Here is a 27,956-nt window from a genome sequence, read left to right on the forward strand (position 1 = left end):
TTGACCACTCCGAGGGATGATGCGCTTAGCTTGCGAATGATTCTGAGACAGAAGAAATCCAAGCGTCAAGAGCCCAGCCAGCCTCTGTGTGCCAGGCGCATGCCTCCAAAGTTCCAAAGCGCTCGAAATAGAACCACAAAAGCCGTTCCTGTTGAATGAAGATGATGCTGAAGAATGGAAATGCGCCTGTTCGGAACCTCAGTCAATTGCGCTGGCACTACATTCATCCTCGTCCCCCACTAACAGGAACAGCCAATTGTCCGTGTCATGATAACCCTCATTCGGCGCCTGGGCCCGGTCGATCAATTTCCCTTCTCTGGGGTTTCAATCTTGGACCGTTCAGGCAGCGGTCGCAGCGATTAGCTTGCGGCGTACGAGGGACGAGAAAGATGGTGGAATGGCATCTTGGATTGGACCTTGGCCACACGTTCGGCTTGTTTTGTTTCAGCATGAGGCCAGAGCACGCGTGAACGTGAATGTGAGTGAACGTGGAGGTAGCTGTGGATGTGGATGATGGTGCCATGGATCCGTTGTGATGGCGGCACCCCAACTGATCTCTTTTCTGGTCCGACAGAGACTCAATTGTCTCAATCCGACCTCAAGTATGTCGTTTATTATCCTCTCTCAGTACGTCTAATCTATTCAACTGTATATCAGACTCGTGGACCCTTGGAACGACGACAGTTCAAGTGGTATACCACCAACCAGACCATGCATACTGAGGGCCCCTCGAGGACCCGTGACTGACTAGTCCGGAGCATGCATATCCTGGACAAGCCAAGCAGACCCTTGCCACAAGTTGCGATCCAGAGATGCGCAATGCGCTGCATGATATCTTTTCGCATTGCCTCTTGTATAGTAGATTTCATAACAGAAGCTTCTAATGACCCTGATTAAAACGCCGCAGTAAATGCGCCGTCCAAAACTAAAGCGCACATCCCATATCTCATCTCTGTGTCGCACAGCGTTACATTGAGAGCAAAGCATGCGATGCGCCCATCGTCCGTCAAGCATGACGCTTGCGCGCACGCTGTCACCGACCCGCCCTGGATTACCCACGTTTGGATGCGCTGGCGCAAAATTTAGGTGATCGTGGTCAACAACAAAAAAAAACAAGATGCGACAAGGAAAGGCTCCATCGACCAAATCAGCGTTCGTCGCAGCCCAGCCTGGAGTTATGAGACGAGCCTGGGCCGTGGTCACCTCATCTCCAGATGTCTCTCGGATTTGTCTTCCACGAGACTCCAAGGCTCCGCCATCAGTTTCTAGGCTGGGACTATCTCTGACAAGCGAGATAGGTAGATAATATCGTCGATATCAAGGTGACAGGGCCTATCCGATTTGCTCTTGCGATTAGGTCCATCAGCAGCATGTCAGGGCGCCGCGCACAAAAGATACGGTGTGTGTATCTGTTACCTACAACCCTTGTTCGTCTGCCTGTGCTGTCTATTTTGTCAGTCAAGAAATGTAACGATATTCGGCATTTATCCTTACATTTGTACACTTTTTGCTCTGGCAGAAACTTATCTGCATTTACTATGTAGATCGAATTGTGCCTAATACGATGTATTGCCTCACACGCTTCGCTCCTTACCACCACCCACCCAACTCGTTTGTTTGGCATGTGGCGTCGCTAGATTCCCGTTGCGTACTTGGACCTTTGCTTTTGTTTCTCATATCCATGTGCCCAACGGATTAGCTGCTATTCGCACCCGTTGAGTCCCACTCGAATTCCGTGGCACAAAGTGGCACAGTCTGATGCCAAAAAGGTTGCGCAGAGTCGATGCGACTGCGTCGCGACTAGGTAGCTTGGAGCTCAGTATATAGAAGTAAATTGAACATGGCAGTCGGAGAAAAGTAGGGAAAATTCACATAGTTACGTCGTGATCAGGACGGTATTTGGAGACAAGCCACTGTGATGGTATAGGGTTATTTGCGACTAACGGCGCAATTTCATGAGCTTTTACACTTTTGTGAGTCCAGCCGTTTTGTGTTTCGTTGCTCTTGAGGTACCTTGAAATTACTAATGTCATCTGTATTGGAATTGTATGCCAGTTACATCTCACAGGTTGGCGATATAGGTAGATATGGTTACTCTGCGTTCAACCAATTTAACGAATTCAAACGTTCTCTCGAGACTACACATTCGTAGTTTAGAGACCCTGCCAAATCCAGAAGATTCTGGCCAAATGACACTGATGATGCTACAATATCGCATCGATCGAGGTGCGAGAAATGGTGGCGTAGAGTTGGTCTTAGTGCAGCTTGCGTGGCGGGCTGTCTTGTTCAACCGTGAGGGAGGCATCGCACGACAGTAAAACAAGCGCAGATATTGGCGTGTTGTTAACTAATATCTGCCATAGTATTCCATCGCTAGTCCAGAGGGACAACCGTATAGAATAATCGAGATTTTGACATTACGAGACGTTTGTATTTGTTGTTGCAGACGAACTCGACTGTAATGACTGGGCGCAATTCCTGATGCTTTCTATCTGCACACAAAGTTGCGCATATCGGCAGGGAGGCAAAACTTGGCGACGGTGCGGATCGATGAATTGTCTCGGCGGTCTCGGAAAGGAAAGGAGAGGATGTGATCCTCCCTGATTCAATCCGAGACAGGTCTCGGCAGATTTTTTTAATTCTTGGAGTACTATGAGGTTTTTAGAGATGCCGTTGAGTTTACGTATTTCGAATCACGTGAAACCGTGCTCGTTTGGCGCGATCTGATACCTTGATAAGACGCGGTAGAGATTGTCAAGCAATCATGATCAAGATTGGTTAATTATGCAGCACACTGGAGAGATCGCTATATAAATCAAGATGAGTTGTACCTTCAAGATCCAGGCACATACTACGTAGCTATCACTTTTGTTCTCAATGTCTCAGACACCACATAAACGACGTCAACGTCTTAAAGAACTTTTCCAGTGCGACGCGACGTAAGTCGAGATAAGCTCGATAAGGCTATGCTATTCCAAAACAAGTATAGTGCTGGGAAAAGCGCCATCGCCGTGACGACAGGTTGGAAACGAGCCAGGGCCCGGTGGCGGCCCGTGCGCCATCCCTCACCAAGCTTAGTGAGCTTGTTCTCCTTGAACTAAAGGGCCAAAAATAACGTCGTACCTGAGGGTTAGCAGCATAAACAAACAAACAAAATCTCACATCAAGCAAAAAGTGGGACGGCTGGGTCAGCGCTCCAATCAAGTCACAGCCTCTGCTCAGCACTGGCAAGGCATGAGGCTTCCACAACCATTTACGTTGTCCCGTTGCCCGTTGCACAGTTACGAACAGGATGTGGATGGATGTGCATGCTCTCCCCAGACCCAGCTCTTCGGAGGTACCTTTATTATTCCATCATCGCCGCATTCTCATCTGCCTTTGTTCTGTACCCCTTCATTCCCATTTTCCCTCCAACGCCCTGAGCATTTAGGGCTTCTATTGCTGCCATCATCACCGCTGATCTCGACGAGCATCAGCTCAGTTCTACCAGGGCTAATCTCCCCATCCAATGCCCCCCCTGCGCGCCCGGGCCCCTAATCTCACGAACACCCACCAGTCCAAAGCTATTGCCTGCTGCTGCCTCTTTTGTTCCTACTGAGAAATAAAAACAACAACACCAAACACGCCTTGTTCACCAAGCTTCCTCCCCGGATTCCTCATCATTCAATGTTCGACGCAGCCTGAGATAGCATCCTAAACATATTGCGCGCAGTAAGTCGATACCGAGAAGGGAAGAGTCAACACGGCCTAGCACTGCAAGCCACCCGTCGCCTGCCAACTGCCATCACAACTGTAATTGCAGCATCTTAGATGATAAATCAACGCGCCGACTTCAAACAGCAGAACATCCTTTCAGCATCCGTACGCGACCTTGACCACCAGCATCCTATTAATCGCGTTCTTACCACATCAATCAACCTTTTTCATCCACGCAACCCTCAGTTTTGAACGTCACTATGGACGCCAGGGTATGTTGTCATACACTCTCTCCCTGATTAGTTACCGTTGCCGTGATTTGGCAGCCACCTCTCCCTTGCATCGCGATGCATACCAGTACCCGTTACAAAATTGTAAGCTAATATCATATTCCTCAGCCTTTTCGACCTCGCGGCGCCGAAAACGCACCCCATCTTCAACAACCAAACAAGTCTTCAGGAAATATGGTAATGGCAAACACAAACACAGCAGCCGGTTTCCGTGGCCCAGCGAAGCGAGCCGCCTTCGGTGATATGACCAATGTTAGCAAGCAGGCTGTATACACTCGTGATGAAGGTAAATCGATCAAGGTTTATGCATCGAATGGCGTGAACAACAACAACGGCGGCGCGCCGCTAAACAAGGAGAACGCTGTCTATAGCAAAGATTCTTTCTCTCGCCCCGCCCAAAGGCTACCCAACATCTCGTCGACACGAACCGTCCTAGAAAATAAGTCTTCTGACGCGAACAAGAAGACATCGCGTAACAACGTTCAAGAAACGTACGTCAGGAAGGATACCCACAATGCCTCCAAGGCTCCTGCTCCGTCAACTCAGAATGCCCCTGCTCTTCAGCCTCGCCACTATAAGAGCCAACCTCAGCTCAAATCTCAGCAACAGCAAGCTAGTCTGCGTCGCACCCAAAGCAAGCAGCTGGAAAAGATAGTGCCAAAAGCGGATGTTGAGCTTGACTCTAAATCCTCTAACCCTGCTGTAATGTCGCTGCAAGAGGCTGATTATCCCTACGACCAAGGCGCCTACCTTGATTCTATGTATCTCCCCATCGAGACCGGTGTCGACCTGGATATGCTTCAGAAGGAGGAATATCCCGAGTCACACATCAAGCTGCCTGAGATATCTGAGGAAGAACCCATTGTCCCCATCTCTTATGACCCCTCTCTCCCTGCCATGTCAGAGCCTGAAGAGTGCTGGGAGGAGGCCGATGACGAGGACTTTGATGACCAAGACCAAGCATACACAACAGCCCACTCAGTTCGCTCACGGGATATGACCGCTGGAGGTGCTACGGAAATTGTTCCACTGCCTCGTGTGACAGCTCGCGTTCAACGCGAACTCGAGGATGCACGTGAAGAGGTGGAGCGTACTCGTACACAAGACGAGGTCGAAGAAGAGCTTTGGGATGTCAGCATGGTTGCCGAGTATGGTGACGAGATTTTTGAGTATATGCGCGAGCTTGAGGTAAAGAGTCATGTTTGTATTGCTCTAATATCAAAACTAACAACATTTTGCAGATCAGAATGCTTCCTAATGCGCACTACATGGATAACCAAACCGAGATTCAGTGGTCAATGCGATCAGTCCTAATGGACTGGCTGGTACAGGTTCACAACCGATTTGGTCTCTTGCCTGAGACGCTTTTCCTGACAGTCAACTACATCGACCGTTTCCTTTCCCAAAAGATCGTCTCAATTGGCAAGCTTCAACTTGTCGGTGCCACCGCAATCTTGGTAGCCTCCAAGTACGAAGAGATTAACTGTCCTTCCTTGGGTGAGATCGTCTACATGGTTGACAATGGTTACACTGCCGACGAGGTTCTGAAGGCCGAGCGTTTCATGCTTAGTATGCTGAGCTTCGAGCTGGGTTGGCCAGGGCCCATGAGCTTCTTGCGACGTGTTAGCAAAGCTGATGACTATGATCTTGAGACTCGAACTCTGGCCAAGTACTTCCTGGAATTGACCATCATGGACGAGCGTTTCGTGGCGTCACCCCCTAGCTTCCTGGCTGCGGGTGCACATTGTCTTTCTCGACTCATTCTCAAGAAGGGTGACTGGGTAAGTTGGAGTCATGACTATGCTCATATATTGCGCGTGCTAACTTGCAATGCAGACTAAGCAGCATGTCTTCTACTCGGGCTATACCTGGAGTCAGTTGAAGAACTTGGTGACGATGATGATCGAATGCTGTGATCGTCCGGACCAGCACCACGCCGCCATCTTTGAAAAGTATACGGACCGCCGGTATAAGGGAGCGTCTTTGTTGGTGCAAGAAGCTCTCGATACTGGCTTCACTCTTCCTCACCAGCTATCTCCCGTTCGCCGAGAGCTTCAAGGGTATCGCGAAGGCAGTACTGAGTTGTCCCTCGCGCAGCCCCAACTCATTCCCATTGAGGGATAAGAAGCCATCATGACCCGGCTGGGACATGTTTGTGGGGGTTCTTTCTGGTGCATAGCGCCTACAAACTTCTCGCCATTTCTTCTCTTCTCCAGCCTGGCGTCGAGCATTGCGACCTGTCACACCGGCGATTGAGGTGCTTTTACTGTTGTCGTTGCGTCGGTACTTGACCGGACCGGAGTATCCTTAGTACTTCATCCGGACCGGAATAGCATGTGCGGCCAGCTCCGGACAAGCCCTGATTATCTACCTCAGACTCTGTCTCGACACAAGTTAGGGTTTTTTCGCTCTTGGTTGGGCTTTCTTTTTTGCTCTAATCTCTTCAAGACGGTGGTTTTTTTTTGATGCGAACTCTTTACTAATACCCGGCCGTAGCTGGGCACAACACACCAACTTAATATGAGCGGCGACACTCCCCACATGCTACCCCTGGACTCCTCTTCTCCATCAAACGCCTTGCCTCAACACTGGACTCTCGAGCATGTAGGGAGGGGAAAGCAGCGGAGGGAAAAGTACAAATACTGTATAACGACTCTGGATGACTGTTACGAATATCATGATTGTGCGACTGCGATTATATCATCTTTTATTGCCTATTTGGCTGGTTTAATACATTTTCGGAATTCGGCGTTTGGGGGAACGGTCTCTTCCACCAACTTACATACATGCGACTGCATACATGCAATTGTAGGTGGGATATGGACTAGGGACAAAGGCGTATGGATGATTCTTCAAGGACCGTTGGTGGAGGCTGGCCCTTTGAGTGGTGAGGGGCTCGCGACTTCAAGCAGAATGGAGTCGACCATAGACCAGAGCAAGTGGGATGTAGATACAATCAGCCATGATCACCACTGCCACTATCGCCAGCAACCCCATAGGCCTCAAGTTTGCATTTACAGTAGCATATAGATTAGTAGAGGCTCTGGACGCGTGTATGGTATCTAATCCTCAATTCTCTTGTTTCAATATTGTCACTTGATGTTCCTTGTGCCATTTAGTATGTCAGACCAGCGGCGCTTTGCATTTGCTGCTTCAGTCCTAGGCTGGGATATGTCTTTATCATACCTACCGAGTGGTTCGTCAACAGAGAAACATACTTCCGCATCTAGTATTTTTCAAGGCGGGTTCTATCTCCTACAATGTATAGCCGTCACCTGCCGGTCGACTTGTGTAAATACCGAGATAGAAAAACGTAGATCTTTTTGCCCTCGTCGTGCAATGCATCTTGCATGTCGCTCAAGCTAGACAAGATATGTTGATATCACACGACTTGTCATCCACGCAAGTTCTATCATGTTGGGGGATCTATGTTTACGGGACTAATGAACAAGATCACGAAACCTATCGCTAACTTTATTCACATCGAAGAAGGGAATATTTTAAGGGCGAGCTTACCCCGACCCTAGCTCAAAAACCCCGACATTTCCCCACGGAGGACTCTCCTTGCCTGATGGGTACGAGCGCCCACTAACAAGATCAGAACAAGGGATAGACATTGGACTAGTCGTGGTAGAGCCCAGGGGAAAGCTGCTCTCTGCTGACCGGGAATTCCCGGCATTTCGGGCTTCCGCAATACCATAGGAGTCGTAGGAAGTAGACTCAAGTACCTACCTCTGACTATTTATACGAACTCCCCGTTGGCACACGGATATCTAAGTCAGGGTTCTTGAAAGTGGCAGCAGGTATTCTGATAGGCGCGCGAGCAAGTTAGCCTTACAAGCGACTGCAAACTGCTAATCGGGTCTGCAAGTTACATGCCTTGATGAAGAAGCTGAGGTTTAACAACATGGAAAATACAGTAAATCATGGTGAAGATGGCTTCTATTGGAGTTTCACCTTGGCCAAATTTGGTCAAAGAATAGCATTGAGATGTGCCCGTGACCTAGGTGTGCTTGAAGAAAGATTCCACTTGAAATGACCAGGTCTCGGGGCTGCACTAGAGAGTCCACCGGCACCATGTGACATCTAAGAAATTGAGGGAGGGCTTCTGCTATTCTGGAAACATGGATGCTGTCCGCAGTCGCAAGCGCGGGCAAACCCTCCGCGACTCCGAGTCTGGGGCATATGATATCGTGTATTAGGCGAGAACAGGTGAGCAACAATTTACATCAGAAGCCTTTATTTAACACTATCAGGGGATCATCATTGTGACCCCGTACCGAAGAATCTGCATTACCTGCACATGATAGATTGCGCTACGGTCCAGCGGAACCGTCGCGGCACATATGATTTTTTGACATTTCTCATGGAAGACAAGGGACTCGCTCCTTCCACGTCAGAGAAGGCTGCGAGACCCGGAAGGGTAGAAAGAGAAATAGAACCCAAGTCAGTCCGGGCAACGAAATATGACCTCTAGATCCAAACGCGGTCACTGCTTCAAAATCAGAAATGATTGCCTTGCCGTCCATACACTTCATCAATATACCCACAGCATGAGAACGTCTTATGCTCAGGATCGTTAATAAAAACACAAAAATAGGTAGCTTAGACTGTGCTGAATCAAGCAGTTGGCGCTCCTCCGAACTCCGGTTAGGCGGGTCAGTCCTGGGGTCCATCTCCACAACGATATGCCACCCCGGGATCGGGGAAGGGAGCTTTCCCGGTGTTACGGAAGAGAAGCGGCATTCTTCTGGAGAGAGCATATTCAGTGGTTTTCCTTTGTACGCGGTTTACATCAGGTGTGCATTCTCATAGTTGCTGATATCTGTGTGGGTTTGAGGCGTTCAGGAGTCTGGCAGTTGACCCATGATATCCTTCTTGAGGCTCAACTTTTGAGGCAACGACTGATATCCAGGCTCGTTAAAAGACCTTGCCCAGGAGGTGCCCGGGATGCGCCAACTTGGAAGGGGTCCACAGATTAGATCCATTAGATGGATATGTATGCGCCCCCCACGAACCTAGAGGAGGAGATGTATCTCAAGGTACCGTCGCTCGAGCTGGGCAGTAGTTTCTAGGGCACTATCTTCACCGAATTTGCTTTGGAGATCGTTGACTGATACTGGTGACCTTTGTTGCTATCATGTCATTGGTGCGTGCTCCTGAACTTGCCAAAAGGAAGCGAGATTCCTCGATCGTTGACTGTCCAACACTCTGCTTACCTGAGGGCCTTCAAGGCAAGGCATCGATTTAAAGAGAACAAAGAAAAACGTGAGCGCGGTTGCAGCGGTCCGCCCTGTACCTGTCCGCTGGTCCGGACTTCAGACCACCCAAGCCCCACGTTGCTTCCAGAGGTGCGCTTCCAGCTGCCAACCTGGCGGGCTTCAGAGGAAGAAGCAAGTGCAGCAGTGGTTAGCTAAGACACATTCTAGGTAGGTAAGGTAGGTTAGGTACCTTTATGGAAGGGAGCTGCTGGCCAAGGTACACACAAATAACAGGTATTTCTAGTCATGTGCAATACTCGAAGATACTTGGGGCAGGCTCAAAACACAGACACACACCCGCTACCTACAGCACACCCCCCCGCCCGGACCAACCACCGGCCTGGCCTGGCCTGGCCCAGTGAATAGCAAATTTATCTCATCTTTCGCTCCATCTCGAAATTCCCCAATTGACGCATTTTGCTCTCCTCTTCAGCTTCTGCTTCTCTTCCTTTCGCTTCCCTTTCGCTACGTCGATACGTCTCCGACATTCTCTCCCTGCCGCTGACTTCGATCGTTCGAGGGAAATATTGTCCTTTGCACCTCTTTCTGCCTCTTGTTAGCTTCTGCTATTTGCGCTGCTCTAGAGAATTTCGTCGTGCTCAGCCGTTGTCGGACCACTTGCCAGTGGACACTACGAAACCAATTCGACTCCGAGTCACCTCAGACACCCAGATTGTGACCTGCTGAGCATCGCTCGATTATTTCCGACAACCCAATTGCTGTGAACTCGACCCATCCTTTTCGGAGCTTTTCTTTACCCCTCCGAGCGACTACAATATACAATGTCCAAGCTTGCTGTGGCCAAGGAGGCCGTCAAGGAGGCCGTCATCGGCACACACGAACCTGAACAGCTTGCTGCCCACACCAAGGCGCGCTTCACCAAGCATGCTATCAAGGACCCTGAGACAGGCGAACTGTTCCTCGGGCCCGATGAGTTTATCAACGCTGTTGTGCCCGAGGGTGAGGATTACGTGAGTCACGCACTCCTGCTTCAAGCAAGCTGTAGCCAAGCTTGTATACTCGCAAGGACTTACTAACCACTCCCAAAACAGCACAAGATCTCCCGTGATCAATATTCCATTCTATTCAGCGTCGCGGATGTCAATGGCAAGGGCAAAGTGAGTCTTGCTGACTGGGGTATTTTCGAGCACCTCCTCAACAAGCCGGATGCCGAGTATCAGATCGCTTTCCGCCTCTTTGACGTTGAGCGCACCGGCTCTGTCAAGTACGACGATTTTCGCACGTTGTACGAGCTCAACAAGGGCCCCGACAACCTAACCTTCGACTGGGAGTCCGATTGGGCCAAGATTTACATTGGCAACAAGAAGCACCGGCACCCTCTCGACTATCCTCAGTTCTGCCAAATGTTGCGCGGTCTCCAAGGCGAGCGCATTCGGCAAGCCTTCCACCAGCTTGACAAGGACGGGGATGGCTTCATCAGTGGTGAGGAGTTTGAGCGCATCATTGTCGAGACTGCCCGCCACAAGCTGTCTGAGCATATTCTTGACAATCTGCACACTCTCGTCAACCTCTCCATTGGTTCCAAGATTTCATACGCCAATGTGCGCGCTTTCCAGAACGTCATCGGCGGGATGGATCTCGTTGAGCTCATCTTGCGCCGTGCCATTGACCAGAGCAAGGACGGCAAGATCACTCGTCCTGAGTTCCTGAACGAGGCTGCCAAGCTCACACGCTTCTCCCTTTTCACGCCAATGGAAGCTGACATCCTTTTCCACTTTGCCGGTCTCGATGAACCCTCTGGCCGCCTGGGACTCTCTGATTTTGCTAAGGTCCTTGATCCTTCGTGGCGGAACCCCATCTACGACGCCGTCGAGGCTACAAAGGCCAAGGTTGCCGGTGGTGGTATTCTGATGGGTGTTCTGACCTCGGGTTACAATTTTGCTCTGGGTAGTGTTGCTGGTGCCTTTGGTGCCTTCATGGTGTACCCCATTGATTTGGTGAAGACGCGACTGCAGAACCAACGAGGCGCCCAGCCCGGTCAGCGCCTCTACAAGAACTCGATTGATTGTTTCCAAAAGGTCATCCGTAATGAGGGATTCCGTGGTCTCTACTCGGGCGTGCTACCCCAGCTGGTTGGTGTTGCTCCAGAGAAGGCCATCAAGCTGACCGTGAACGATCTTGCCCGAAAGTACTTCACTGATAAGAATGGCAACATTACAGTCTTGTCCGAGATGATTTCTGGTGGTTCTGCTGGTGCCTGCCAAGTTGTAAGTCCACCAAATTATCCATAACCTGATAGAAGCGCCACTGACCAGCCTACCACAGGTCTTTACCAACCCTCTCGAGATTGTCAAGATTCGACTCCAAGTTCAGGGCGAGGTCGCCAAGACCGTCGAAGGAACACCGAAGCGATCGGCTATGTGGATCGTGCGCAATCTGGGTCTCGTTGGATTGTACAAGGGTGCTTCGGCGTGTCTGCTTCGTGACGTTCCCTTCTCGGCCATCTACTTCCCTACTTACAGCCATCTCAAGAAGGACTTCTTTGGCGAGTCTCCGACCAACAAGCTGGGTGTTTTGCAGCTACTGACTGCTGGTGCGATCGCCGGTATGCCCGCTGCCTACTTGACGACACCCTGTGATGTGATCAAGACCCGACTTCAGGTCGAAGCCCGCAAGGGCGAGGCCACATATAACGGTCTGCGACACGCAGCCAAGACAATCTGGAAGGAGGAGGGCTTCACTGCCTTCTTCAAGGGTGGTCCCGCGCGTATTTTCCGATCTTCTCCTCAGTTCGGCTTCACCCTTGCTGCATATGAAGTTCTTCAGACTCTTCTACCCATGCCTGGTACTCAGAAGGAAAAGATTCCTACAGGAGTGTCAGATGCTGTGTCGACGGTCAAGGGCAGCCTAGACACTAGTCCATATGGTCGCAGCCGCAACGCCCTTAAAGTGATCCTCGATCTTGATGAGGACTTTGGCAAGGTTAAGCTTCCCAACGAGAAGGGCTGGCGATCGCTGCCCAAGATCATGGGCGGTGGTGGTCAGTAGATGGATGGACAAAATGATAGAAATGACGGGGAGAGTCCAGAAAACGGAAGAGTTGAGGTTTTTGCTCGAGGTTAAAGAGGATGCAAGATTGACGAAAGCGATTGTCCGGTGACTGCTCGGCTATTACGCCTCGATAAACAGCCCATGGCCGGGCTTCGATGTCCGAAGCACGACCCGCCCGTGTCAATTACCGGACAAAGCCGAGGAGATATTGCATCGGACCCAATACCCAGCAAGACCGAAAACCTCTTGTGATGAAATCTCTCTTTTGGATCTATGTTTTCATTTAGAGCGAAAGACAAAGACAAAAGAACGGGGATAGATGGAAGATGGGATACAAAAAAAGAAGCAGGATGAGATAGAGATCAATCGGATATCCGGTTCCTGGCGGAGCGGAGCGGGCGAGGGAGAGCGTCTGCTTCTTTTGCATCAGACTCGGCGTTCTGGGGCATTCAAAGGGCATGATGGGAGCTGTATTTTTACCACCCTTCACTATGTTATGTTTAGAGTTCAGTGTTATTGTTACTATAGCTTGTTTGAATCTTTTTGTGGAAAACAAAACGTGTTCATGAATTATGTGTGGTGGTTTATTATTACATGAGAATCAAGTGTATGTAACAGGGCGCATTCACGAAGCGTATCTGATTAACATGATGATTTGAGCGGCAAGATAACTCGAGACTTTAGTGTCAAAGATGTCAGCAATTTAATCGCTTGACAGGGGAGCCTCGGAACCGTTGAGGAATCTAGGTCGAAACAATGAAAATGAGCTGATGATCAGAAAACAGATCCTAAAGCATGATTCCTATTCAATACATTATACACTGAAGCCATGCCATTCATTGTTTGACAAGTTCATAACTGTAATCCTGAACTTAGACTCAACGGCCTCTTGTCTCCTTTTCCTTATGATAGGTCTCTCTTGTACCTAAGTTTGATTATATAAATTGCATCAGTACTTAGAGACCAGAACACACGAGGATGATGCTTTTTGTGACATCAAATGCAACATTCCGGTGCTCTTCGGGCCCACAGTGGCTATTAGATAGAGTTACACATGATACATCATAAAATATGTAATGTAATTCTAGCACTTTCATGCATTTATATTAGTGATGTAATAATCCTCAAGTACAGCTGCGGGCGCAATGAGCAGGTATTCAATCAACTGAACGTCCACCATCTTGTGAAGGTTGCGTGGACGCAGTAGAACAAAGAGTCCATATTGTTACAGTGTTGTTGAAAACAGTGAGACTCTGACTAAGATAATGGATATAATTCTATTATTTATGAAGTGCCAAAATTATGGGTGACAACTGAAATTGATCTGATGCGCCTTCATTCTGCGCAGTGGGAATCTCTAAATCAAATTCCCATTTTCCGACGCCTGTTGAATTACCAAAACTCCAAAGCCTAAGTGAATAGACAGATCCGTCACGTTCGTTAATGCTTTTGTTCGCCGTTGCTTCAAATCCAATAAACCCATACACCGAAGCAGACTCGCTGAACGGGAGAAGAGAGTAGAGTAAGCAGCTTAATAGTGAACAGTAGCTAGTCTCTGGATCCAACCAGCTTGCTGCTGAGGTTCATACTCGGGAACCTTGGAACCAGGTTCTGTCATCATGCACATCTTGAGCCATTCGACGTAGTCCTCGAAGCCAGTTGTGCTGCCAGTGACATTGACCTTCTTGACGCCCCTGACACCCTCAAACATGCGTAGATTGCGATATCCGACGCCGAGGAACATGGACTGAACGACGTCAATGGTGAGCTCGTCAAGTCCGCTGTACGCTTTTGTCACGGCATCAGCGTCGTAGGGGAGATCGACGTCGAGGCGGACTTGGGTATGGAAGCGGCGGATGCTTGGGATGATGGATGACTCCTTGACGGGGCCGTACCAGTTTCGGAGGCGGGGAAAAGAGGTGAGCAGTGTGGGGTGAGAGAGGAACGTGTTGCAGCCGTAGAGAAGATCTGTGGCTTCATCGTGAATCTGGCGGTTGGTGCGGAGGAGAGAAGCGTGGACTTTTTGCTCAGGGCATGGTCGGCCACATCGGGTGTAAGGCGCTGTGAGGAGGAGTTCATCGTAGATTTCCAGACGAATCTCAACCGGGAGGTCAAGAAAGCCGGTCTTGTGGGGTTCTTGTTGTTGTTGGATAGTAGTGGCCATGGTGATTGTTGGTATTCAAAGTATAGTGATGCAAGTGGTGGTTTAAATTGGCAGGGAGTAGATTGAGCAGAATCGAGATGACTAGCGGATGTCGACGAGATCTTAAATCAAGTTGGGAGAGCTGCTAGACTGATGCACGACTAGGTAGGCTAGCTGTTGTTGGCTTGAATGATGTTATCCAATGGTGGTGTTGGTGTTGTAGTGCCGATCTTTGAGGCGTTGAGTCTTATGATATGATAAGATTGATGAGCGTGTAGAGATATGTTGTTGTTGTTGTTGTTGTTGTTGTTGTTGTTGTTGTTGTTGTTGTTGTTGGGAATGATACGAAGGGGAGAGGAAGCAAGAAAGGAGGAGACTGAGAGATGATATATATGCATTAGACATTACAAGGTGAGTCAAGAGAATTGACCTTGAATTAAACGTGGTCGTGGACATGGCCGATTGACGGACACACCCTCCCAGGTTCTGACCTTGAACTTACGAGACGCCAGGGCCAGGAACTAAAAAGATTACAGGGATTATGGGTTAGACCAAGGACGGGGACGGGATGGGATGGTACATGCAGGATCGCTCATGATTGTGTGGGAACCAAGGTCACTTTCTGAGCCACGCAATTGACATGTGGGCGACAATTGGTTCCATTCGAAGATAGGTATGCATGTACGGAGTACATAGAATCTTTATCTTAGCTACACACCCTGCAATGAACGAATGGATCACATCACACGGTGACTGACGTTGACCGAAAGATTGAATTATCGCTTTTTTTTTCTTGCTGTATCCAAATGTGTCTTGATCTTAGTGGCATACATCCATACCTGTCAGCGAGATAAGCTGAGCTGACTCGCGCTGGCTTTAACTCTTGTGAGCTGAATTGACGAAGTGAGCATAAGCAAGTGCCGATCTCCTAAGTAAAGGTTGTGCAGCCAGCCATCAAGACCAGACTATTAGTTATGTACCTGGTGACGAGTCAAAAAAAGAGATTGATTTGATGGCGGTGACTGTCGAACTGTGTATTGCTGTGGTGTTGCATCAAGGCATAGAGTTGCAAAATGCCGAATGCCGGGCGTCTAGGAAATAATACGGATCTTCGTGTCAGAGTTAGTACATACAGCCACAGATATGAGACTAGACTCATACTCCATACTGATACTGATATTCATGAGCTGAGCATAAGGTGACAAGTACCGTCCCGGTGCCGAGCGATGCCCCGTACGGAACGGCCGTTGAATCCACAGTTTGGCAAGGGTTAAGATCGGGAGCCAGAGAGGCCCCCTTTTTTTAAACCTCTAGCGATCTAGGATCAGGGTCTAGGCTTTGCGATGGTTAATTGGTGTTTCTCTCCTTCAAAAGGTTTACTTAAGTGCTGATGGTGGAATCGTCAAGATAGATACGTCACGATCATGGAAGATGAATGGGTAACGCCTCAATCTCATGGTGTTGAGTGCAATCTTGATCACAGAGGCTGAGGGGCGGCTGGAAACGGAGGCTGAACGCCGTCATCAAATCAACCTGCCTCTATTCCCAGTTCTCCTCAACCCCTGCGAGCTCCATTGTTTGATGTTTTCCTCTCAGAATAAGTCGACTCATGTGGGTTTCAAGACCACTGATTCACAAAGGCTCGGAAATAGCACGGCATGCATCAGTATGCAGCCACAGTCGACGATGCAGTAGATAATGCGACCTGAACCAACCGGCAGTGTAAAGATAAAATAAAAAGAAACTTACCGTGCATTCCATTTGGTTCACGATGCCCACTTCGGCTCCGATCCTACCGACGATGACAACTCTCTCAAGAGAATAACCCGCCAGGGACCTCCCAGTCTCATATAGATCGTGTCCGGCCTCTTCCGATTCTTCTCATCACTACCTATCTACGGGGCCCACATTTTGAGCCTCGTCTGGCCTCGTCTGGCCTCGTCTGGCGTGCTTTTTCACTTCTGGCATGATCCTGCGGCTGCGGCTACGGCTGCGGCTCTGCAATTCCCACACCGCTCGCTACCGAGACAAGGGTCTAAGGTGAGAAGCATCATGTTAAACACGTTCTAGAAAATAAAACAACATCTTCGAGGGGGCGTGCAAGGTCAAAGATGGATCCACTCGTTCAAGATGTCAGGGCGTCTTCGGGCAATTCCCGTAGATGGAAGCTTCTTTGATGCTATGATTCACGGGCCAATGCCCAAGCTTCTAATATTCTTGGAGTGTTAGCATCATCTCTTCTCGGTCTTATTGTTGCATTTGTTTTGGGTGAAATCAAATCTGCTCGGATCTTCTCCGTGTGGTTGATGAGCGAGCTGTAACATGAAGCTTTGATCATGATAAGGTGAAGCAAGCATCAGCATCTTGAAGGGGGTTCTTCGTCACACCGAGTTCCTCTTCTCTCCGATTCAGTTCACAGCGATTAATTGGCAATTCCATATCCAACATTTCCATCACGATGAGACCTAGAGTTGTTAGATTGATCGGCTGTTCCTAATTGGCTCATGCAGCCACAGTCGGCACATCAGCCACACTTGTGCAACCGCTTCCATAGGTTGGGTCTTGATTTGGCATTAGAAGTCACGAAAATACGTACCGAGATGGCGTCAGAGCACATGAGGGTTCGCTTGATGTCTCATCCCAAGACTCATTCATTCATCTCCACGGTCACACGACTCATCGCTAGAGTCCTCAACAGCCTCGACTCTCTCTCATGAGCATCGACTTCCCTCATTCTCTCTCCTTTTCACTTCATCTCAGTCTTGACGCGTAACAGCGCCAGGATACGAGACTGTAGATAATAATGGCTGTCGGCTTCCTCACGTTCCTTTCAGGCCTCTTTGGATGGATTTATTTCCTCGCCTGGAGCGCGTCATTCTATCCCCAGCCCTTGCTGAACTGGCGTCGTCGCTCCACCAGCGGCACAACTATCGATTTCCCCTTTATCAACGTCCTCGGTGAGTGCCCAACAGCAATGTGTCCTTATACCCGTACCCCCCAGGGCCTAGTGAATGGCATGGTATGAGTGTAAGAATGAACAATATACACCCCTCTCCTCTCTCACCTCAGTCAGCCCGGCGGTTTGTCGCCATGCCGTTCCGGAATCCTGGGCCTGATCACATCCTAGTCCATATCTCGTACAGTTCGTCTCATCATACTAACAGTGTTCGTACCTATCAGGTTTTGCTGCATACTTTAGCTCGAATGTAGCTTTCTACTATTCACCAGAAATCCGCGCTCAGTATGCTGCGAGACACAGAGGCCTCGAGTCTACTGTGCAATTCAACGACATCACTTTTGCTCTCCACGCTCTGTTCTTGTCCATCATCACAACCTCACAGTATTTCGCTCCATCGCTGTGGGGATTCACCCCGAACTCTGGAAACCGACCCAGCCGGTTTATTCTAGGGGTAGCAGCCGGCTGTATCACTGGGGTTCTTTTGACATGTGCTATTGTTGCTTCATCTCCCGGAAACGATGCCGTCTATGACTGGGTTGCCCTTGATATTGTCTACGCCGTAGGCTATGTCAAACTTATTGTCACCTTGATCAAGTATACTCCCCAAATCGTTACCAACTACAACAACCAGAGCACCGACGGTTGGAGCATCTCCCAGATCTTACTGGATCTTACTGGCGGTGTCCTTAGCGTCAGTCAGCAGGCCATCGATAGTTATCAGCAGCGCGACTGGAGCGGTATAACCGGTAACCCGGTCAAGTTTGCTCTTGGCAACATCAGCATGGTTTACGATACCATCTTCATCATCCAACACTACGTTCTGTACCATGACTCAGAGAAGCCGCAGTCTAGCGGTCGGGAGAATCAGAGATTGTTGGATGAGGAGCGAAGAGCGGAGCGCAGCGAGTGATATAATCGTGTTTGACTAGAAAAACAGCGACGAACACTGTACTGGTGCATCTTTGTGGGTGGGGTTTTGGTTTGTGCATTGGAAACTCTCGGCAACACGATCTGCATTGTATGATAGAATACGGACCATGAGCAATACATTTTGGGCATCGCGGGGTCATATGGCCTATCAAATGGCAGATAGACATGGTTGTTCAGGGCACACGATATGGTGGCTGCATTTGGACAGCTGGAGAGGACTCAGCTTGGGCCTAGCATCAGGCTCAATAATATCAGCATGGCCACAAGCTAATAGTAGCTTTCATGTCAACCTCCCTCATGTTGATGCGACCCCTTGATCTGACTCCCCTGGCATTGATCTTGGATATCTAAGCTGGCACTACGACATATCTGAGCTGCTGTAGTGGTGTGCAAAGATCCAACGTATTCAGGCTATTGAGCAACGTCACAGCTGAGACAGGAGCTATTGGGTTTGACCGAAGCTGAGCTTATGCTGACCATGCCGTATGACATAGTTCACTGATCGTATACATCGACGAATGCGGCTACACTCGCATTATTCAATTATATTCTTCTCAGATCTTCTGATAATGTCTGGTATTCTCTATTACCGCGTGGGAGTGTATGTCCGCTGGTAATCCGATTCTTGATGGTAGCTGGTCGGCTGGTGGACCAACCTGGCCCGTAAGCATGCACAATTAACAAAAGGGGGACTCGTCAAGCTGAGCAATTTGCAGTTTGCAAGTTCTCCTCTGATCACAGTGATGCTTTGTTTTGGCTACGCTGACCGTTTTTCTATTCGCAAGGAGATGTGAGCTCAGCATCTTCCCCCCTCTGCAGAATTGAAATAAACAGCATATACGTACGTATACAGACCGAACACTAATATCATTTCATGGAAGCTAGCAGTGTCTCTGTAAAGATAAACTCTGGTCCATGCTAACCAATATGGACAATAAATTAGTCGCTCAAGTTGTAGAGTGTTTTATATTATATTGAACTCTAATGGCCCACAGGAGCAGTCAAGTAACCACGAAGTCCGCGTTCTTCTACAACCAAGATGTGAGATACAAATCCTTGTCTTGCATACATCGTAACATAGAATAGAAAAAATTCTCATAGAATAAGAGAAAAATGTAAAAACCATTAATATCTAAATTATTCGCACTTTGGCTCGGCGAGCGACAAGTGCTGAGGCAGTCCCACCCACCACTAACGTCGAGACATCACAACATCACGAAAATACGCAGTTTGTTTCTGCTGAGCAAGAAGACCAAAATAAGAAGAAAGAAATGTAAAAAAGATCGACAACGGCAGGATTCGAACCTACGCGTGCGAACACAATGCCTATGATGTCTCGAAGAGATAGCAGGGCATCGCCTTAACCACTCGGCCACGTTGTCCCACTTGATTAATAAGTTCTGCGATACCGTAGACATATAAAGGGCAGGTTCTTCCCCTATAGAATGTATTATTCGTTATTTCGTTCATTGCCTACAGCTTCGGCAGTAGCACATTTTTGTTGAGTATAGGAATGTGAATGACATTCTCTTGTGACTTAGGACGACCCGAATAGTCTGTATAATATCAACTTCACTTCGCATAATGATAGCTCGAGCTCAGCAGCACTGCAAAGCACCAAACGTCTATCACTATCTATTGCCTCTATTTTACAGATATGGTACAGCCGTCTTGACCGGATCACGACGTTTACTTTAATACAAAATTGATCGTCTTGCCTCCTCTTACAGGAATCGCCCTCTTGGCGGCGCGCAAATCGTATGGGCCCTCGGAAAACCGCGCAGCCCCCTCCTTAGTAGCAAGAATCTCCCTGACCATCCAATCCCGAAGCTCATCGCCTGACAGCTCAGCTGGAGGGGCGGGAATATCGACCACACCGCGCACCTTGCCATTGACCTGTACAGCACAAGGCTGTATTCGCGGGCGAACGAGTTCGGCGAGGGAGTTGTCCGGCACAGGGAAGCTGGTGGACGAGAAGATGGAGGATGCGGAGGGGCAAAGAAGAGCCCAGCATTCTTCGGCAAATGCAGGCGTGATGGGTGCCATCATAGAAACTAGAGCACGAGCTGCTTCATGCTTGACAATCGGGCTGGCAGCATCGTTTTCAGCCAAGGTATTAGTCAGGATCATAAGATCCGATACCACAGTGTTGAGGGAGTATACTTCCTCATAAGATGTAGTAATTGATGTGATGGTTCGTTGGAGATGCCGCCAAATGGCTCCCTCAGCATCCCACTGTTTGAGCTCTTCCGTAGACGCAGAACCAAGACTCTTATGTTTCCCAACAAGATATCCTCGGGCGGTAGTTGTTTGGTCAGCGGGTTCTGCAGCAATGGCTATAATCTGATCGTGGAGTCGCTGGAGCCAGCGGGTGACTCCGGAAATCTTGGCCTCGTCCCAGTTGAGCACGTCACCAACAGGGGCTTGGAACAGCATGTGGGCGCGAGTAGCATCAGCACCGTATTTCGAGATGAACTCTGAGGGGTCAACCCCGTTGTATTTTGACTTTGACATCTTCTCGAAAGAGACATTGGCCGTTTTGCCAGACGATACCACTTTGGGCTGATTGGGATCAGTCAGGTCAACTTCATTGGGCTTGAGGAAGCGACCGTTGTCAGGGTTGATGTATGTTCTGCCATGGACCATGCCCTGAGTGATGAGGCGCTTGAAAGGCTCCGCAGACTTGTAGTTGTCCTCGTTGTACTGGGGAAGCAGAGGGGTTGACGCCAAAAACTTGAAAACGAAGCGGGAATAAAGAAGATGGAGAATCGCATGCTCGATACCCCCGATATAGGTATCGACGGGAAGTGTTCTGCCCGCTTCAGGAGAAAATAGCTGTTCCTGATTATGGGGATCAGCAAACCGAGCATAGTACCAGCTCGAATCAACAAAAGTATCCATAGTGTCCGTATCTCGTCGAGCAGGGCTGTTACACTTGGGACAAGTCGTATTGACAAATTCAGGAGACGACTCCAAAGGACTTCCATTACGCGTCTCTGCCCAGTCCACATCAGGAAGTTTTACAGGAAGCTGTTCGTCTGGCACAGGATTCGGGCCGCAGGAGTCGCAGTGAATGATGGGAATAGGAGTGCCCCAGTACCGTTGTCGGCTGATCAACCAGTCTCGGAGACGCCACTTCTCGACAGGCTTTGCAAGATCAGCCTTCTCAAGCAGCCTGACAATTTCTTCACCAGCAGCCACTGAATTCCTGCCCTTGAAGGAACCACTATGTTCGGTCATAACGCCATGCTCGACAAAGGGCTCGTTCTTCATAGCTGTTGTTGACTCATCCTCTGATGCAGAGAGAACTTGTCGGACAGGCACATCGTAGTGATGTTCTTTCCAGAACGCATTATCCCGCAGATCGTGGCCGGGAACACCCATAACAGCACCCTCACCATAATCACTCAAGACATATGGCGCAACGTAAACAGGCAGCGAGACCTTGGTGGCATCGGGAGTCTCCTCATGATACGCAAGTGGGTTAATAGCCCGCAGGTGAGGTAACAAATAGCCGACCTTGGAATCCGCAGGCAGACCAGGGATGGTGTCGATGAAAGCTTGTAGTTCAGGGTCCGAAGCCGCGAGCTCAGCTACGATTGGATGACTGGCAGCAAGAGCCACATACTGTACGCCGAAGAGTGTATCAGGTCGAGTGGTGAATACTTCGATCGCTGCATGAATATCGTGGCCCATGGCTAGAACAGGGAATTTGACTGAAGCGCCGGTTGATTTACCCAGCCAATTCTTCTGCTGAGCCAGAACTCTCTCCGGCCAAGCATTTTCCTTTGCAAGTGCCTCAAGCTCCTCGAGGAGGGCTTCACGGAACTCAGAGATGCGGAAAAACCACTGCTTGAGTTTGCGCTTCTCGACCTTGACACCGGACCTCCACGAGTTGCCGTTGGCATCAACCTGCTCGTTAGCAAGAACTGTTTTATCCACAGGGTCCCAGTTGACCTCAGCTTCGGCTTGGTAGGCAAGACCTCTCTCGTGCAACATGAGGAATAGCTTCTGTGTGTGTTTGTAGAATTCGGGATCACAAGTTGATAACTCCTGAAAGAATTATTAGAGCAGAAATCATGATCTATATGAGACAGAACCTACACGATCCCAATCCCAACTCCCATTCATGAGTTCCAACTGCTCCTTCATCTTGGCCATGTTACTTCTTGTCCATTTTTCTGGGGCAACTCCTCGTTCAATTGCAGCGTTCTCAGCTGGTAGACCGAAGGCGTCCCATCCCATAGGCAACATGACCTTTTCGCCCCTTAGTGTTCGGAATCGGGCGACGACATCGGCTATGGAGTATACTCGCAAGTGCCCCAAATGGAGTGTGCCCGAGGGATATGGAAACATTGGCAGCACATAATGCTTATCTTGGCCGTCTGTCCCCTTTTCGAAGGCCCTGGAAGTCTCATTAGACTCTCTCCATCTCTGGCGCCATTTTTCGTCTATTGAAGTAAGGTCGATAGCGTAGAACCGTCGTGAGGTTGCTCCGAGTGTCGTAGTTTTGGTGTGGGCGATTATCGGATGTCGAATTGAGCTGGAGGAGAGGCTAGACAAAGCACGCCGAGCCGTGGTGCAGCTCATGAGCCTTTGGTGCAGCAATGGCATTGGTACGCAGGCATGATACGACCCAGGATCGCATCAATTGGGTCGACTTGGGTGTTGACGGGACGTTTCCACTCAAGATTTGAAGCTATTGTGTTCTGCAAGCGATAGTAAAGTGGCTGAAATTTAAAGCTCGGGCCACGTCGGTACATGGGTCACCACTTACACGATAGCCGTCTCCATGTACCGTCGGGTACGTCATGGCTGCTAACGTCCAGTGGCCAACCCGAGAACGGTCGCTGAAGACCGCTAACAATTCAGTGTGCAAAATGATGTACCCCGCCAACTAGATAGTACGGAAGCCCCGCCACAAAACTCGTCCCCTCCACGATCTAGAATTGGATAAAGAAAACGGACCCCGACGTCTTCGACTCGCCTCACTCCGAGTTATCTCCTTGAGTTGAGAGTCCCTCCCCTTCTTCATCTGAGGACGATAGCTCTTAATCGATAAGAGAGAGCGACAATTCAGCTTTGAGCTAACTGCCCTTTCCGGTATCGCATCTCTCCTCCCCTTCTACTCAATCAACGACGATTCGACAGTTCAAGTACCCCCCGACGATATTCGTCCAACTTTGAGTCTACAACTTTCTCATTTCACATACAACGAATAAACGCGAATCATTGAACCTTCACCACAACCCCCGCCGTCCGTCGCAATGGACAAGATCACCGATCGCATCGCTGCTCTGCCAGCTGATGGCACATACTTCTCTCTCGAATTCTTCCCGCCCAAGACCGCCATGGGCTTCTCCAACTTGCGAGACCGTCTTCACCGGATGGAGCGTGCCCTTCGACCGCTCTTTGTAAATGTCACTTGGGGTGCGGGTGGCAGTACATCCCAAAAATCACTTGAATTGGCCGAGTTGTGTCAGAGAGAGGTCGGACTTACGACTTGCCTGCACCTGACATGCACCAATATGAGCAAGAAATTGATCGATGAGGCGCTTTCAGATGCGAAAGCACTAGGAATCAGAAACATTTTGGCTCTCCGAGGTGATCCCCCTCGAAGAGAGGAATACCGCGACCCAGAAGATTCAGAAGATGATGGAGGCCAAGACTTCAACTGGGCCATCGACCTGGTCAGATATATCCGCAAGACACATGGAGACTACTTCTGTATTGGTGTCGCAGCTTACCCCGAGGGGCATGCCGAAGAGAGCCATCCTCTCGGACAAAGCTTGGAGCATGATCTTCCTTACCTCGTGCAAAAGGTGCAGGCTGGTGCCGACTTCATCCAAACTCAGCTTTTCTTCGACATCGAAGCATACGAACACTTCGAGACCACTCTAAGAGAACACCCCAGCGGTGCCTTTAAGGGCATTCCCATTATTCCAGGACTTATGCCCATTCAGAGCTACCAGATGATCAAGCGCACGACCAAGCTGAGCCATGCCAAAATTCCAGATCATCTCCTCGCACGTCTCGACGCTGTCAAAGGTGATGATGAACGGGTAAAGATGGTCGGCGTGGATATCGTCAGTGAGTTGATAGACAAAATCAAGGACATCAAATCCAAGACACCAGGTCCAAAAGGCTTCCACTTTTACACACTCAACCTGGAGAAGGCCGTATCCTTCATTCTGGAGCGGGCGAATCTTATTCCTGACCCTCCAGAGAACGAAGAAGCCATCGCAGTGGACGAACTAGCCATTCCCTCGCTACAGATCAATGGCAGCGCCAACATGCGCTCTAGCAGCCACTCCCGCTCCCGACAGTCAAGAAGACATTCTTCTGTTGCCTCAGACCCCCACAATCGTGTGATTGTTGGTGATAGGCCAGCGATATATCCTGAATGGGAGGCTACTGGACAGGAGGCCGGCGTGCGTGCCGAAGCGATCAATACCCGTGCAAACACTCTCGCCATTTCGGAGGGTGAAGGCGTTTTAGGCCGTGAGGCGACGTGGGATGACTTTCCCAACGGTCGTTTTGGTGACGCTCGATCCCCCGCCTATGGTGAGATTGACGGATACGGCGTAAGCCTCCATATGTCTGTAACACAGGCTGTCAAACTTTGGGGTTACCCCAAGACACGGCAGGATATCAACGACCTGTTTGTCAAGCATATCCAGGGAGAGCTTTCTGCCATCCCCTGGAGTGAGGAGGAGCTTCGGGCTGAGAGTTCAACCATTCAACCTAACCTCCTGCAACTCAATCGTAAGGGCTGGTGGACTGTCGCCTCGCAGCCTGCCGTCAACGGCTTGCGATCCAGCGACGGCACCTTTGGCTGGGGTCCACCCAACGGCTTTGTCTTTCAGAAGTCGTTCGTCGAATTCTTCATCCCCGCCAACGAATGGGACACTCTCAAGGCTAAGCTCACATCGCCGGAGCTGCAAGACTCTGTATGCTTCTACGCCAGCAACGCACGCGGAGATTATCTCTCATCGGACAACAGCGATCACGTGAACGGTTCGACGGAAGCCGGTCCGTCTACAAATGCCGTGACATGGGGTGTGTTCCCCGGAAAGGAGATCATCACACCTACTATTATTGAGGAGGTTAGTTTCCGAGCTTGGAGCGAGGAGGCGTTTGGAATCTGGGGTGAATGGGCCAAGGTGTACGGTCGGGGTTCTGAGAGTGAGAAACTTTTGAGCGGCATCAAGGATGATTATTGGCTGGTCAACGTGATTCATCATGACTTTGTGGAAAGAGATGCCTTGTGGCAGCTTTTGTTAAGTTGAGCAACATGTCTATCCTAGAGACGTAAACATGTCAATGAAAAGAAGGTCAAAATCAAGCAACTCCTGAGTGAGGCATAGTCTCATGCGAGCCACAAAACACTACTGAATCCACGACAACATTTCAAGGCAATTCGATACTCAGCTCGGAAAATATGACTCGGGTTACAGTCCTAAGACAAGACATTCTTACTATGATCTTGCCAGATAATTGCTGTCCTGCACCTGATGCGGTGGTTTTGGCATGTCATGGTATTTACACTATGATGGTTATGTCACGGCCATAAATTGCAGGGCACCGCATTTTAAGACTCACGTTGCTTATTGAAGTGGGCACAATAGCTAGCTAGAACTCGTACATGCCCCATACTATTCATGCCCAAATGAACCCTTACTAACTGGCCGGCTAAGAAGCCATGAAGACTGCCGAATGCCTGATGTCAAATGAAAGAACTGAATACTTTTGTGTTGCGGGAAAAGGGGGTATCTGTGCTGGGAAAACAGGTGCAAGGGCATGAAATGTGATCAAAATACCGACAGCAAGGCAGTAAGAGCCGATCGAGCCATATGTCGCTAACAAAAAGAACCGGTTCCGCATTCGTGCTTTTGTGGTATGTTGTATAGTACACTCTGTAGAGCTTTCATCCATATTTTGGTGCTGTATCCGTGAACATTTGTCAACGGTGTCAGTTATTGCTCAAGCCAGAGATCGCGATTCGAGGTCGAGGATTCAGATCTCTCCGTCACCCCATTCCATGTAGGACGAGTCATCGGGAGGTGGAGCGCGATAGGTTGCCGCGACTGAGAAGATGTCGGGATACCCAAGGCCAGCTGAGTTGATCATGCCAAGACCAGAATTTCCGCTAACGGACGGCTGAGGCTTACGCTCTACGTTGCCAAAGATGGAGGTTGGAGCAACAGGCGCAGAGGAAGGAAGCGCTGCAGCAGGGAGACCGACGGGAGCCGAAGTAGGACCTGGAGTTGGAGTAGGGGCATCTTCGTACGGAGACTCGCTGTCATTGTACTGCGCAGAAGCGCCGGCGATAGTAGCAGCGGCCTTCCGGGCAGCTGTGCGAGAGGGTGTAGGGCCACGAGGAGTACGGCCAGTTGTCTTGACTTTCTTTGAGGGAGTATGATCCATGTCGTCAAAGTTAAGCTCGTCGTCGTCTTCGTCTTCTGAACCAGAACGCTTGATGGGATTCGAGGGCGTATACGAGGTCTTGCGCTTGGATCCCTTGCCCGATCGACTTCCAGGCTGGCGCGAGGGAGTCGGCTTGGACGGGGTGTTTGGCAGCCCGGATGCGGTTCCAAGGTTGAGGCAGTTGGCGACATCGTCGCCGTTGTTAGCGGCATAACGAAGAGCCTCAGCGTCTTTCTTGATGGTCCGAAACTGGAACTGGATGCCATCTGCGGTAGACTGACCAAAGTATTTGGCGATATCTATGGAGAGCGAGTCAGTGAGAGCTCACAGCAAGAAATCATGATAATGTTATTTGAGAAAAGGCGATCAGGCGGGGAATCGTACTGTTCTTGTCAATAGCTCCCTGTGTGGTAGGGAGAAGGTTTTCGTCGGTGGTCAAATCCTTGACATCGAGACCTTGCTCACGGGCCGCATGGATAATGCTGACAGTTGCCCGAACCTTGCGGAACCGATGATTCAAAGCATGGTCCGTCATGTCAGAGCCGTAACAAGCGGCGATTTCTGGGGAAGGGTCAATCCTCCTCCTGCAGACTCAGCGTTACGGGGAGGGGACACAAAGAGCAAGGGCTTAAGGCCACAAGAGACCCTTGGAAACAAGTGCGATAAGATATAAGGAAATCGCCCTCTTACCCTTGTAGTTCCACTTGACGTCGGGATGAGCGGCTACGATGGCGCGAACCATACGGGCCTGAGCCTCGTAGGTCTTGTAGTTGGCTTTGGCATTTGCGGGGGCCATGGCTTCGGCAGAACGTATCTGAGAACTATTAGTCGCCGTGAACAGTTATGGTTAAGGGTCGCGTTGAGGATATATTTGAGAAGTCGTATGAAGCCAAATGCACTTGAGCAATGGGATAGTGCTTGGTGTAGCCAAGTTGAAACTGACCTTGATCAAGGAATCAACAATAGGGTATTTGCTAAGAGGGAGAGGGGGAGAGGGTTGAGCTGATGCGCGAGTGACTTTTATATTTGATAAATAAGAGACAGTGTTGAAGAGAAGAAGAAAGGTTGTTGCAATAAGATGATGATGATGTGTGGTTGGGATGAGAGAAGAGAAGGTTATAGAGACTCGAGTGCGGGGATAAGATGAAAATGAAAAACTATACTATGACGTGACGAGTAGAAAATAAAGAGATACTTCACTACTTACCTGGGATCAAAGGGCAATGAAGATGTGACTG

General features: G+C 49.6%; 7 protein-coding genes, besides 1 other annotated feature; 4 read left to right on the forward strand and 3 right to left on the reverse strand.

Moving 5' to 3' along the window:
* Positions 1–3,956: 3,956 nt before the first annotated feature.
* Positions 3,957–6,110, forward strand: FFUJ_02711 (related to cyclin B3; the record flags this gene model as incomplete). XM_023574476.1 has 4 exons in its annotated part: positions 3,957–3,968; positions 4,095–5,174; positions 5,228–5,767; positions 5,823–6,110. The coding sequence occupies 4 exons, from the start codon at positions 3,957–3,959 to the stop codon at positions 6,108–6,110; spliced, it is 1,920 nt and encodes a 639-aa protein (XP_023428787.1).
* Positions 6,111–10,029: 3,919 nt separating this feature from the next.
* On the forward strand, positions 10,030–12,256 carry FFUJ_02712 (probable mitochondrial carrier protein ARALAR1; the record flags this gene model as incomplete). XM_023574477.1 has 3 exons in its annotated part: positions 10,030–10,218; positions 10,300–11,475; positions 11,534–12,256. The coding sequence occupies 3 exons, from the start codon at positions 10,030–10,032 to the stop codon at positions 12,254–12,256; spliced, it is 2,088 nt and encodes a 695-aa protein (XP_023427822.1).
* Positions 12,257–13,790: 1,534 nt separating this feature from the next.
* FFUJ_02713 (uncharacterized protein) lies at positions 13,791–14,423 on the reverse strand (the record flags this gene model as incomplete). The annotated part of the gene is made up of 1 exon (XM_023574478.1): positions 13,791–14,423. One exon carries the CDS (start codon positions 14,421–14,423, stop codon positions 13,791–13,793), a length of 633 nt encoding a protein of 210 aa, XP_023427823.1.
* A 2,782-nt stretch (positions 14,424–17,205) lies between these two features.
* Positions 17,206–18,271, forward strand: FFUJ_02714 (related to CTNS protein; the record flags this gene model as incomplete). XM_023574479.1 has 2 exons in its annotated part: positions 17,206–17,359; positions 17,583–18,271. The coding sequence occupies 2 exons, from the start codon at positions 17,206–17,208 to the stop codon at positions 18,269–18,271; spliced, it is 843 nt and encodes a 280-aa protein (XP_023427824.1).
* A 1,304-nt stretch (positions 18,272–19,575) lies between these two features.
* Positions 19,576–19,673, reverse strand: a tRNA (tRNA-Ser).
* A 307-nt stretch (positions 19,674–19,980) lies between these two features.
* Positions 19,981–22,881, reverse strand: FFUJ_02715 (probable leucine--tRNA ligase precursor, mitochondrial; the record flags this gene model as incomplete). XM_023574480.1 has 2 exons in its annotated part: positions 19,981–22,344; positions 22,396–22,881. The coding sequence occupies 2 exons, from the start codon at positions 22,879–22,881 to the stop codon at positions 19,981–19,983; spliced, it is 2,850 nt and encodes a 949-aa protein (XP_023427825.1).
* A 677-nt stretch (positions 22,882–23,558) lies between these two features.
* On the forward strand, positions 23,559–25,580 carry FFUJ_02716 (probable MET12-methylenetetrahydrofolate reductase; the record flags this gene model as incomplete). The annotated part of the gene is made up of 1 exon (XM_023574481.1): positions 23,559–25,580. One exon carries the CDS (start codon positions 23,559–23,561, stop codon positions 25,578–25,580), a length of 2,022 nt encoding a protein of 673 aa, XP_023427826.1.
* A 727-nt stretch (positions 25,581–26,307) lies between these two features.
* FFUJ_02717 (uncharacterized protein) lies at positions 26,308–27,514 on the reverse strand (the record flags this gene model as incomplete). XM_023574482.1 has 3 exons in its annotated part: positions 26,308–27,017; positions 27,103–27,279; positions 27,409–27,514. The coding sequence occupies 3 exons, from the start codon at positions 27,512–27,514 to the stop codon at positions 26,308–26,310; spliced, it is 993 nt and encodes a 330-aa protein (XP_023427827.1).
* Positions 27,515–27,956: the final 442 nt, after the last annotated feature.

Source organism: Fusarium fujikuroi, chromosome FFUJ_chr03 (assembly GCF_900079805.1).
Source record: "Fusarium fujikuroi IMI 58289 draft genome, chromosome FFUJ_chr03".
Lineage (NCBI taxonomy): Eukaryota > Fungi > Ascomycota > Sordariomycetes > Hypocreales > Nectriaceae > Fusarium > Fusarium fujikuroi.